Source organism: Ochotona princeps, chromosome 18 (genome assembly GCF_030435755.1).
Source record: "Ochotona princeps isolate mOchPri1 chromosome 18, mOchPri1.hap1, whole genome shotgun sequence".
NCBI lineage: Eukaryota > Metazoa > Chordata > Mammalia > Lagomorpha > Ochotonidae > Ochotona > Ochotona princeps.
In genome coordinates, this window is record NC_080849.1 from 10,379,466 (window position 1) to 10,392,602 (window position 13,137).

Here is a 13,137-nt window from a genome sequence, read left to right on the forward strand (position 1 = left end):
TGGACTTTTGAGAATTATAAAGTATTGGGAAATATAAAAAAATAATTTAAATCATAAAACTGCAAAATATAGGGATGTTAAGAACTCAATAAATGAGAAAATATAAGGGAACTTGGTTTGAAAAAAATACAATAAAGGAAATTATAAAGAAAAAAATTAAAAAGTTATTTAAAAGACAGGGTAAAAATTCTACTGAAAGAACTCAGTTTTACAAGACACCGCAAGAGAAACAGGGCAGACATAGTATTTGGAGAGGTAAGAGTAAGAAGTTCTCTAAAAACCATGAGTCCAAACTATAGATTCAGGAAGCAGAACTCATGCAAAGAAAGCCACAGAACACATGGTAGGAAAACTGCTTAAACTCAGACTACAACAAGAACTTTAAAGTTGTCAAAAGAAAACAGCATGTTAACTTTTGGAATACAAAAGTTAATGCTGACACAAACGGATACCAGTCCCTTAACCTAGGGTTCCCCCTCAAAAAAGCACATGCCTAAGTGATCTCAGAAAGCATCAGAGGTGATTCCAGGAAGCAGGAGCAAGCAAGCAGAGAGAGAAAAAGCACGAGACCAAGCAGGGATCTATCACTGAAACCACAATTAGAAGCAAGTGGGACTTCAAACTGCTGGCATCTCCCCAGACTGCTTGCCCACAGGGCCCAAGCAGGACGCCCCAGACTGGGCAGAACCCTAGGCAGGGAGTGCCCCATCAGCCCCAGGCTGGGACCAACTGTGTGTGCTACTGTGATGGAAGCTAAACCTCACACGGGATTTTACGTTATCTGGCAGAAACCTGAGGCGTGCTGCAATGACAGCTCAGCAGGGACCCAGGCCCCTGAACGAGAAGACCAGGAGGCTGTGCTTTCTGAGACCAGCAGAGAACAGCTTCCAGCCAGTTCAAAATCCTACGAGATCACTTTCAAAAATGAGGGCAAAATAAACACTTTCAAATTGCACCCATTACTGACACATGTGACTATAGGAGGTACTCCAGAGTTCTTCAGTTAGAAGAAAAATGATCATAGGTGGATGATTAGAGACAGTGTGGGACAAAGAACAATGAAGCTTAAACTCTTAACAAACACTAAACAGGTTCCATGCATTTAAAACCACAGAATTAAAATACACAGCAGCTCTTATTTCTAAATCAGGAAAAGATCAAGGAGGTAGAGTTATCTGAAGTCCTCAGATTGTTGGGGAACAAGGAAAAGCACAAACATCAGACTAGGATGTGTAGTATCATTCACATGTGTAGCATCATTCACATAGGAAGAGTAAAACAAACCCCCAAACATTGTGTAACTATCAAGGTTAACAGAAGAAAAAAACAAAACATACAAAAGGAGCCAGTCAAGAAAGATGAAAAACATAAAGCAGTTGGGACAAATAAAAAAAATTGTATAATGGTAAAATTATTTTCAGGTGCATTAGTTGTACTCATTTTAAAAAGTATAAAACCACTGACATTTTATAAGTTGGATACCTACTTTACAATGGGACTTTTCCCGGTATGTTTCTTGTGGATTAGGGAATGCTGTAACACATCTAGAGCAGAGGAAAATTTATTTTACTAAATGTTGCAGCAAAAATTAAAAAAAAAAAAACATGACGTTAGAATATACACAGTCCTATTGTGCTGACAGACTGGTGGTGCAAGCTCTATTTCTTGGCACATAAAAACAGCTTCGAGACACAGTAAGTTCCTGAATTACCTTCAAAAGCCTCTAAAACACGTTCAACTTAAGAGCCAGTCAGTCTTGGCCAAAGCTCTAAGTGTCCGAAATGAGCAAGCCATTACAAACTGTAGTGCTGAATTTCAGGTAGAATTTTTTTTAACCATTAAAACAAAGCATTTTGAATATGCAAAACAGCACATATCAGCATAACCAAAAGTCACACACACTCATCTCCAGACTTCTCTGTGATAGGACATGATTTGAAGGTCTCTGTTCCATTCACCCGCCCTTCTCAGAGAAGCTAACTAGTATCGACCTGTTGAAACAATGCAGCTTTTTAACTGCCCATCTATAAATGGCTTCATAAAACGGTGCTGCATGTTTGAGTAAATTAGAAATATCTGGGCTTGGTGGCGTAGCCTAGTGGCTAAAGTCCTCGCCTTGAAAGCACCGGGATCCCATATGGGCGCCGGTTCTAATCCCGGCAGCTCCACTTCCCATTCAGCTCCCTGCTTGTGGCTTGGGAAAGCAGTCGAGGACAGCCCAAAGCAGCAGCATGGAAGGATTTCCACACAACATAGTGCCAATTTTCTGCCCAAACACAATTTGTGCCAATTTGTACTTCCATCCCCAAGCACAACAGTCCCTACTGCTTCATATCCTTAATAACTTCATACTTGAGAACACTTTGACAATTGGATTAACACAAGATGAAAGCTCAGTTTTCCCGACTCCTTAGTGTACATTGTTTAGAGGCTGCCTCTTCTCCCATGGATTTCGCCCATATTTCTTCTGGGCTAATGTTATTAGTGCTTTCCCAGACTGACACTAAGAAGTTTCAATTTCAGATCAAGTCTTTACTCACATAGAGACCCCATTTAAGTGTTTTCCCATGGAGAGTCCTTTACTGCCTGGCCTGTCCTGCCCCCTTAGCCACAACTGTCAGCACCTGCTTCCCAGCTCCTCTGCCTCATCCACCCTGTGCCAGTTCCAGATTGAACGGCGGGCTCTATGAAGTCAACATTTACCTTCTTCTTGACTTGAAGCTTCCGAGCTGTCTTCTTTCAAGTGTTCTAATATTTTTGAAGTCTTCAGAGAGGACTGTAAGTTATCTGCAGGAAGTATTCAATACTATTAGCTTTTCAGGAAAACTATTATGAATAAAAGTACAGGGATTACTTGATCCCCAAGGAGGAGGGAATGGAGGGCTGGTGGTGAACAGCACAGATCTTCAGGTTGGGACCGTTAGGACACCTGAAGCCATAGCATGGAGCACTGCGTTGGGAGGGCCCTGAACTGCAGAGCTGAGAAACCGCCACCAGTCAGCCCAGGGTGCTGACAAGCAACATGGTAAATGGACCAGGCACCTGTGGTAGAAGAATTTTTTTTTAATGTTTATATTATAATTTGAAAGAGTGGAAAGCACGCCAACTAGCTACCATTCAACCCACCCACCGGCTCACTCCCCAAATGTCTGTAACAGCCAGGGCTGTGACAGGCTGAATCTGGGAGCCAGGAACTCAATCTAAGTGTATGCTAGGTGTGGCAGGAACCCAGGTACTTGAGTCATCAGGTACTGCCTCCCAAGCAGCTGGAATGGGAAGGGCAGCTGGCACTGATGTGGGACATGGGCATGCCAAGCTTGAGCCAAATGCTTGTCCTTGCTTTGGCTTTTTACAGTCATCTTGTTATGGATCATCCTTTTTGTAAAGTACAGTAACAGTGTACCAATGTTGAACTACTTCAAAGATTTTTTTTTTAAGATTTATTTATTTTTATTGGAAAGTCAGATACGTGTGTTGAACTACTTTAGTTGCTCCACTTCTTTAAAGCCTAGTCAGAAGTGACATGTAGGCCCAGGGAATACATTTTCATAGCAGTGTTATTACTTTCCCTGTTTAAAAATTTAAGAAAAAAGGCATCAGCAGGACTGAAGCCTCAACACCCCAGTCACTTAGGAGTGGGGAACAGTTTTCTCAATGTCACATGTTGGATATGGAATAGTGATGTCTGTCCCAGGAGAACAAAAGATACAACTATCAATTGTTCAAAGAAAAAGTCTGCAGATCACTCCTGACAACAATGTGTTCATGGGTCAAACAACTGAGACACACATGAATAGGATGCTGGTAACATTGCCCAAATTCACAGATCATGCAGTCACACAGGAGACAAACTTTACACCCTTAGGAGGAAACTATCAACCTTTCCAGCACTGCTCATTTAACTTAGACACTACCAGGCAACGCAAGACATGTCATCCTATTACTCACATTTATAATTCACCTGATTGAGGTTTTCTGGGAAGTCTGTTAATCTGAATTTAAAATTTAACTTTGTTTTGATGCCCTTTTGGAATGAAACAGACGTTACCTGCAGTTATTCATTAAAAACCTATTTTAGGGGGAAAGCACTGATTGCTAAATCTTCAACTTTAGAGCAATCAAGATTCTCTTTAATAAAAGCCACTGTCATAGTTTGGATGTAAGCTTGACCACAGAGCTCTGTACCTTGCCTTAGTCCATTAATTTTAAAAGTCACATTTTTCCATTCTGGGATGGGTATTACTCCTAGTTGTTAAGGTGTGGATTACACTTCCATTCACACTGGAGAGCCTGGCTTCAGCTGCCTGCTGCTGTCAATCCAGGAAGCAGTGGCGATGGCTCAGGGTTCTTGTCACTCACCCGGGAGACATGGATGGAGGTCTCTGGACCAGGATTCAGACCCCCCAGTCACTGGGGCACTGAAGGAGTGAGCCATTAGACAGGACCTCTTACTTGTCTCTCTACCTTTCAGAAACATATTTAAATTTTAAATTGAATATGTTTAAAATGAGGCATATATGCACCTTTAGAGATACCTTTAAAAGTCAACCTACAAATTATAACATTTAATCATACTTTTTTCACCTCCTTCCCTCCTACCTTAAATTGAAAACTTACAGGTGGTCTTTGCCCTTCAGGTATAGTAAAAGGAAAAAAACAAGCAAACAAACAAGAAAACATGTTTTTTGCTATGGTGGCTTTGCTTAAAGTTAGCAGAAGTTTCCAAAGCACACATAAATGTTCCTGACAAAACATCTGTTACAGAGGAAGGCTGAGGCAGAGGAGTGTAAGATTAAGCAGCAGGCAGGCTGTCATGAATCCTGAAACAGGAAGGCAATACTGGAACAGTGACACATTAGGAACCACAGGGAAAGCTGCTTGGAAGAGGTGATCTATGAAGATAGCAAGGAAACAGCACGAGGAACTGAGAAATACAGAACCCATGAGAGCTAGAGCACACCAGAAAGGACACGCACTGTGAGGCTAGAATCTCACATCAAGCTCTTTTCTCTTTTTTAAATCTTACTTATTTTTTTTTGAAAGGCAGATATACAGAGAGTGTTCAAAGAGAAAGATCCTCCATCTGCTGTTTCACTCCTCAAGTGGCCGCAATGGCCAGAGCTGAGCCAATTCAAAGCCAGAAACCAGAGTCCTCTTCCGGGTCTCCCACATGGATGCAGGGTCCCAAAGTCTTGGGCCGTCCTCGACTCCTTTTCCAGGCCACAGGCAGGGAACTGGATGGGAAGCAGGGCCGCCGGGATTGGAACAGGTGCCCATAAGGGATCCTGGCACGTGCAAGGTAAGGATTTAGCCACTGAACTATCGTGCCAGGCCGCATATAAAACTCTTACATCATTTAACAGGATTAAAAATCAAATTACCCTGAAGTGAGTGTTCCTCAGTGGTTAAGACACCACTTTGAGGCCCAGCGCGATAGCCTAGTGGCTGAAGTCCTCACCCTGCATGCACTGGGATCCCATACATGTACCAGTTCATGTTTTCCTTGTATCCCTTCTCTCTGTATATTTGCCTTTCCAATAAAAATAATTAAAAAAATAATAAAAATATCCCAACTTTGGATGCCCACATCCTGTACTGGAGAGCCAAATGAAATCTGTGTGTCACTCCTACTGCAGCTTCTTGCTAACATGCAGCCCAGGAGGCAGCAGGTGCTGGCTTCAGGACTGGGGTGGGGGCACTCGCCCCTCACGTAGGAGACCAGGGGTGGCATTCTGAGCTCACAGCTTATCTCAAGCTGCGAGATCAAAGCGTTTAGTGACTGAACCAGTGGCTGCAATCAATCTCTGCCTTTTAAGTGAAGTGAAAATAAAAACATAATTGTAATTTTTAAAAATGTCCCTGTGAAAACCCTGGGATATACTGAAGAACTAGACGTAAAGAAATGAGCAAGGTTCTCTTGGTAAATTTCCTAGCCACAAAGGAAACAATGGGGCAGTTGGAAAGGGTCAAAAAGGAAGACAGCCCATGTAGTCTAGGCTGGCCTTTAAGTGACTGAAACAGAGGGCAAGTGAGAACACTCCATCGAACGTCTCCTGCATGAGCAGCTGGAAAGGTCATTCCAGAAACAGTCGACAAACAGGGAAGGCACCAGCATCAGTAAGACTGCAAGCCAGCTCTGCCAAGGACCTGGGGGACAGGGCAGGGCCCAGAGCCTTCGTGCTCTTGCACTTGGACGCAGTCTGCGACACAGACCTCAACACACCTCGTGCTCTTGCGCCTGGACGCAGTCTGCAACACAGACCTCAACACACCTCGTGCTCTTGCGCCTGGACGCAGTCTGCAACACAGACCTCAACACACCTCGTGCTCTTGCGCCTGGACGCAGTCTGCAACACAGACCTCAACACACCTCGTGCTCTTGCGCCTGGACGCAGTCTGCAACACAGACCTCAACACACCTCGTGCTCTTGCGCCTGGACGCAGTCTGCAACACAGACCTCAACACACCTCGTGCTCTTGCGCCTGGACGCAGTCTGCAACACAGACCTCAACACACCTCTTCATTCTGCAGTGCATGCGCTTCTTCTAAAGTTTCCTTTAACAGGCAGAGAGAACTTGTGGGTGGCTCACTTGCGGAATGCCCAAAACAGCCTAGGCCAAGCCAGGCCAAAGCAAGAGCTGGCACTCATGAATCTCCCATGTCGGTGGCAAGGAGGAAGTCCTGAGCCCCGGCTGCCTCCCAGGGTTTGCACCGGAAGGCAGGTCTGAGCAGCAGAGCTGGGACGTGGATCCAGACAGAGATACAGATGAGGCGCCCCAAGCAGGGATTTCACAGTCACTTAACTACCAGCTCTTCTCGACAGTTTTACTTAATTTAAGAGGCACAAAGAGAAAGAGGTAAGAGGACAAGTATGGTCCCAGCCAGTGGTTTGTTTCCCAAATCCCTGCTACAGCCAGGCTGGGCAGAGCCAAAGCCAGGAGCCAGGAACAGGGTGGGTCTCTGAGCCTTCACTGTCACTTGCTAAAGCCCACCTTCACAGGAAGCTGGAATGATGTGTGAGCTGTGGAGCTGCAATTAGAACCTAGGTGCTCCAGTATGGAATGTGGGCGTTACACCTGGCATCTTAACAACCAGGCCAAATGCCCGCCCTACAATGTATAATTTTTTTAAAAAAGATTCATTTTTATTGGAAAGTCAGACAGAGAGGAGGAGAGACAGATAAAGATCTTCCATCTGCTGATTCACTCCCCAAGTAGCCACAATGGCTGGTGCTGAACCGATCTAAAAACAGGAGCCAGGAGACTCTTCTGGGTCTCCCACACAGGTGCAGGACCCACAGGTTTTGGACCATCTTCGACTGCTTTCCCAAGCCACAAGCAGGGAGCTGGATGGGAAATGGGGCCACGAGGGATGAACCAGCATCCACATGGAATCACGCTGTAAGGCGAAGACTTTCGCCACTAGGCTACAGCACCAGGCCCCAAATACAGCTTTTTAATACATTATTAAAATGTAACAAACTGGTGTTTGCCAGCAGTAATACAGCGTTTTGGAATGCCTGGGTTTGAGTCCCAGCTCTGCTTCCAATCCAGACTCTTGCCAATGAGCATCCTGGAAGGCACTAACCTGTGGAGGAGATCCTGAGTGAGTTCTAGGTTCCTGGCTTAGGCTTGGCCAAACCCATGCTAAGCAGGGTCGGGGGAACGAACTAGTACTGAATGAAAATATCTTTCTGCCTTTCAGAAAAACAAACCCCAAAACGTTAAGAGAAAGAATTATCTCCTCACTGTATATCCTATCTCTAGAGTGACAAACCTACCCATGACGACACTGCAAAGAAAACCAAGCAGGGAGCATGGTCAACGCTGGAGGAAAGGGCAGTGCTTACTGAGGCTGTGCAGCGAGTCTGGCGACAGGGACTGGAAAAAGCTGCGCACTTTCTGACTCTGCAGAAAAGCTTGCGATGAAGTCGAAAATAGCTGCCTGCACATAAAAAAGAGACTCGTCAAGTTCAAGCAGTAAATATCCACACAAATTTCTGTTCCGATGATAAAGTAGGTTTTAGAGGCTGTTTAACTCCGATATAGACATGTATCATTTTTCTTCTTTAGGCATCATTTCTAATGTTTCCTATGGGACAAAGTGAGTAAAATTTAACAAGACTTACTTCAAGAATCTATAAAGTAATTTTTAATTTTATACAATCCAGTAATAAGGTTTACATTTTGGCAAATAAATGTATTTCTGCCTACTGCCCAAGTGGAGCCACAGCTGCTTTTCTGCTTTATTACCCTTACCACCTGGCTGCACAACTGAAGGGGGATTCCCATCTCTGGACACGTGGGATGCCGTGAGTGAGGCATGGCAACAACCATAGCGATGCTACCAAATTCTGAGGCATGGCCAAGTCACATGCCATGGTCAACGTAAAACAACCATTATTCCAACCTACCTGAAAACCCATTTTCCTCTTCTTCATTAACATAAAAGATCCAGACTGGTGATCTTCTCTAAGTGGTACCCGTAAAAAAGGATGGTGAGCATCCCAAAGTGAACTCTGGACTCAACACTAGTTCCACCACTCATAAGCGCTGTCACCCAGTGAGCGCCCCCATCCACTGCCTCACAGAATCCCACCAAGGCACTAAGGCTACAACACTCAGTCAGCTGGGAACAAGCTGTCACCCTACTTGCCACACAGGACCCCACAGATACATCCCTTCTTCTCTTGAACGCTTTCAAGTTCATTTTACAGGTTAGTTCTTAATTTTCCCTAAATGTGTGTGACTTATCAATCATATTAATTACATAATAATGAAATACTCTCCCAGCAACAGATACCTCTGATGGACCTACACTGTTTAGTCTATGAGACAACATTGCTTCCTAACACACTAATGTGAGGTAAATATTCAATAGGAGACATAGGGGAAATGAAGATGAATATAGAAAAACCAAGATGCTAAGTGAGCAGCTTATCTAAATTTCCAGGCTGAATACCTGGAATTTCAGGCTGTGATTAAAATCCAAAGGCAGGGCCCAGCATAATACCTAGCGGCTGAAGTCGCTGGGATCCCATGTGGGCGTCAGTTCTAATCCTGGTGGCCCTGCTTCCCATCCAGCTCCCTGCCTATGGCCTAGGAAAGCAGTAGAGGATGGCCCAAAGCTGTGGGACCCTGCATCCATGTGGGAAACCTGGAAAAGGCTCCTGGCTTTGGATTGGCACAGCTCTAGCCATTGCGGCCGCTTGCAAAGTGAATTATCATATGGAAGATCTTCCTCCCTGTCTCTCCTCCTCTCTGTATATATGACTGTCCAATAAAAAGAAATCTTTAAAAAAAAAAAATCCAAAGGCAGAGGCCAGTGTTTGGGTGCAGAGAGTTAAACTGTTGCTTGTGATACTACTAATGCACCTGGGAAAGCAACAGAAGATGGCCCAAGTGCCACCCATGTGGGATACTGACAAGGCGTTCCAGACTCCTGGCTTCAACCTGGCCCAGAGCTGTTACTGTAAGCACTTGGGGAGTGAACCAGAGACATGTCAACAACCGTACACAAGTGCCTTTCAAGTCCAAAGGCCAACAGTCGAACGCCTTCCCAGTTATGTTCACAAATCAGCTGGACAAAAGCATGGGCACAGTGCTGGTATCACGGGATAATGGGGTTAAGCCACTGCCTGAAACACTGGCTCCCATTTGAGCATCAGCGAGCCCATGGTGCTCCATTTCTGATCCAGCTCCCTGCTGATGCACCTGGGAAGGCAAGGGAAGACAGTCCTAGTAACTGGGCTCCTGCACCCACTGTGGGAGCCTGCCTAGCACCAGCCATTGTGGCCATCTGAAAAATCAACCAGTCAATGAGGGATGGCCTCTCCCCTCCCCCACTCTTCCAACCCCTGTTCTTAATCCTGCTTTTCAAATAAATTCAGAAAGTACAAACATATCTTCAACTTGGAACCCAAGTTTAAGCAGCATTCCAGACATGACTCCAAACACCAAGCCAGCACCCACTTACAGGAGCACTGACATACAAACTTAGAGCTCCCAAGAGATCACGGCAAGGGGCTGAGTCTATGCAAACTAAAGTCAGTCAAAAACCAAAGTACGTGTAATTACAATAGCATAAACTTATCTAACAAAAGGCTCTATTCACGTGTGTCTAGATATTCGTACCTAGCCATTGTGGTACTGACTAGTAGTTTAAACATACTTACAAACTAAGGTGACAACAAAAATGCCAATTAATTGAAAGATGGTTCAGCAAAAAATAGAACATTACATAGCAAACAAGAAAAATCAGAAACAATCTTCACATGTACAGATGAGTGGCCATGACCCTGACACATAACAGAAACAGCAAGTGGACAGAAAAAGTGTATATGGGATATATTCATTTGAAGAAAATATATACATACATTTGATAAACAAGAGGTCCATCAAAGCCATGTGTGTTACGAAGAAACTATGCGTGGATTTCCCTCTGCATAGGGGTCTGGCTCCAACGCCCAGCAGGGCCAGTTCTCCACATGCCCACCTTCCCAGGGAGTAAAGGGTTTCCTCACCCCACTTGGGCCCCTTCTCCAGCCCACCCATCAGTGTACCTAGTTCCCTGTTCATGCTGCTTGCTGCCTTACCCTCTCCAGAAACTGGCTTTAGGACTTAACTGTTCATTCAGCAGGGACAGGGCTAACAAGGATGGGAATCACGAATAATTTTTTACAAATGGCCAGTATGGGGCCAGTGTTCTGTGCAATGGATTCAGCTGCCATTTGTGATGCCTGCAAGCTGTATCAGCTGAATCTGGGCTGTTCTGCTTCCGATCAAGCTCCCTGCAGATGACGGCCTAAGTACTTGGTGGGAGACCCAGAAGGAGTTTCTGGCTCTTGGCCTGGCCCAGCCCTGACAGTTGCAAATATTTGGAAAGTGAACCAATAGATAGGGGTGTCTCTTTTTGTTTTTCAAATAAATAAATTTTGAAATAATAAATAAAAACAAGTATTACTAAGACTTGAACATTATATTCAACCTGTATCCTAGGAAAAAATAATTGCCTATGTGTCAAATTAAATACGAGACTATGAGTGCTTTAGAAACAGTGCTAAAAGCAAAATAATAAAAACAAAACCACATCTACACTATTAATAACAAGTCACTGAAATATGATCCAAGAACAAGAATGAAAGGCGATGTTAATGTACCTTCAAGTGTATGGCCAGGAACCCTGTGAAGTGACTTAAAACATTTGCAGAAACTGGGATGAAAAGGTAAGCTTATTTTGGTGTAAAAACTTGTGAAATCCATACAAGTTTTTTCATAAACCGCATTTTTCATTAACTTTTCTAAAGCCCTCTTATGTAAGATAGCAGTAATAAAAATTCTATTCATTCTTTGGAAAAAGAAGTCAATTTACATCTTGGATTCATTTGACGTAACACAATAAATTAAGAAAATAATAAACAAAAATTATCACAAAATATACCCACGTTTCTAAAAGAGATAATTTTATTTAAAAAAAAAAAAAAAAAAAGACCTGCGGTAGGCCTCAGGCTCAGCCATGAAGCAGCCCGGTCTGCAGGCCCCGCACTCAGCCTCCAGGTAATGCGCACCCTGACAAGCAGCAGAGTGGGTTCAGGCTGTCGATCCCTGACACCCACCTGGAAGGCCTCACTTCAGGTCCCAGGCATCCTGGGAGTGAACCAGACAACAGGAACTATCTGTTTCTCACGTAAAAAACAAACAACTTTTAACCACATGGTATGCAAGTTGTTCCCTCTCCCTTTAAAAATCAAACATATGCAGCCAAAACTGAGTCTCACTGCTAACGCCAGGCTCTTCTCTTCCACTTCATGGAACCACCTTCACTGCCTTATCCTACAACACAGAGACAGCTTCCACCACTAGTTCATTCCCCAGAAGGCCACGACGGCCAAGGTGCGGCCGGGCCAAAGCCAGGCACTTCTCCTGGGTCTGTCTCCCTTGTGGGAGGCAGGGGCCTTATCATTTGAGCCAACTTCTGCTGCTTTCCCAGGTGCATTACAGGAAGCTGGAATGGAAGCAGAGCAACCAAGACTCACATGGGATGCTGGTGTCACAGTGACTTAACCTGCTACTCAAAATGCTGGGTCCAGGACATTCACATTTGAATTTTCTGCTTTCAACCAACACCAATTTGTTCCTCCTCATCAAAGAGTACCTGCAAACTTTTGGATCCTTCATGTGTGATAGGTCAAACCACCTCAAAGCTTCTTTCAGCACCTATGAGTATCTTCATATTTAATGCCACTCAAAAACTCCAGCTTCTCTATATTCTTGGTCTATAATATTCCCATTCCTCCCCACTGCTTCAGTCAGACTACAAGACTTACATATCCTACTAATTCTTAGTTCATCTTAAAATACTACACAAGTAACTTTGTATCGAACTTGAAATGTGTCTTCACTTTGCTTTACATTTTTCTTTCACATTATGTAAAAAATTTGAATATTTGACTGTTTCTCTTTAATGGTTTCTAGTATTGTGTGACAGATATATTACACACTTCAGTTTCAGGTTTTCTCCTTTGATTTACTTCTTTGAGTCATCATAATTTGGATACAAAAACAACACAGGACTCTAACTTTATTTTTCGCACATGGCTACCCAGATGTACCTAATATTTCACAACTTGGGGATGACTTTCTAATCTTGAGGGGAGACTGATGAGAACCTAAAACCAAAGGCTGATAAACCATGCCTCTTAAACTTCATTTTAACAATCACAGCTAACTGAAAAATTTACCACAAATTAATACACATTACATAAAAACTCTACCAAACCACAAGGACCCAAAAGGAACTGATAAGGCAGACATAATCCCACAACACATGGAGGGCTAAACTTACAGAAAGATTTTGAATTTCACTGATAAAGGGAAGAAAATTAACCCAATGAGATAACCACCCACCTATTACATTAACAAGTATGCTTAAAGATGATACTCAGAGCTGGCCAAGCTGCATTTAGCAGGTAAACTAACACACTGAACATGCTCCAGACATCAACTTCTCATAGGAAAAGCCATTTGACTCAAAGGCCAAGTAGTACACCCGGCCCAACCAGGATCAAAGCATACACGGAAGCCAATGTGGACAGGGTAACAATGAGCATCAACCTGTTGGGCCCAGGAATCACACTC

General features: G+C 43.8%; 1 protein-coding gene across 1 annotated transcript in view; it reads right to left on the reverse strand.

Moving 5' to 3' along the window:
- Positions 1-13,137, reverse strand: part of ZCCHC2 (zinc finger CCHC-type containing 2) — a 48,291-nt gene that overhangs the window by 13,412 nt on the left and 21,742 nt on the right. Inside the window, exons 6-8 of the mRNA XM_058677178.1 lie at positions 7,851-7,945; positions 2,704-2,787; positions 1,487-1,544 (exon numbers count right to left, since the gene is read on the reverse strand). Of these exons, the coding sequence (XP_058533161.1) occupies positions 1,487-1,544; positions 2,704-2,787; positions 7,851-7,945 (237 nt within the window). The remainder of the gene's footprint in view (positions 1-1,486; positions 1,545-2,703; positions 2,788-7,850; positions 7,946-13,137) is intronic.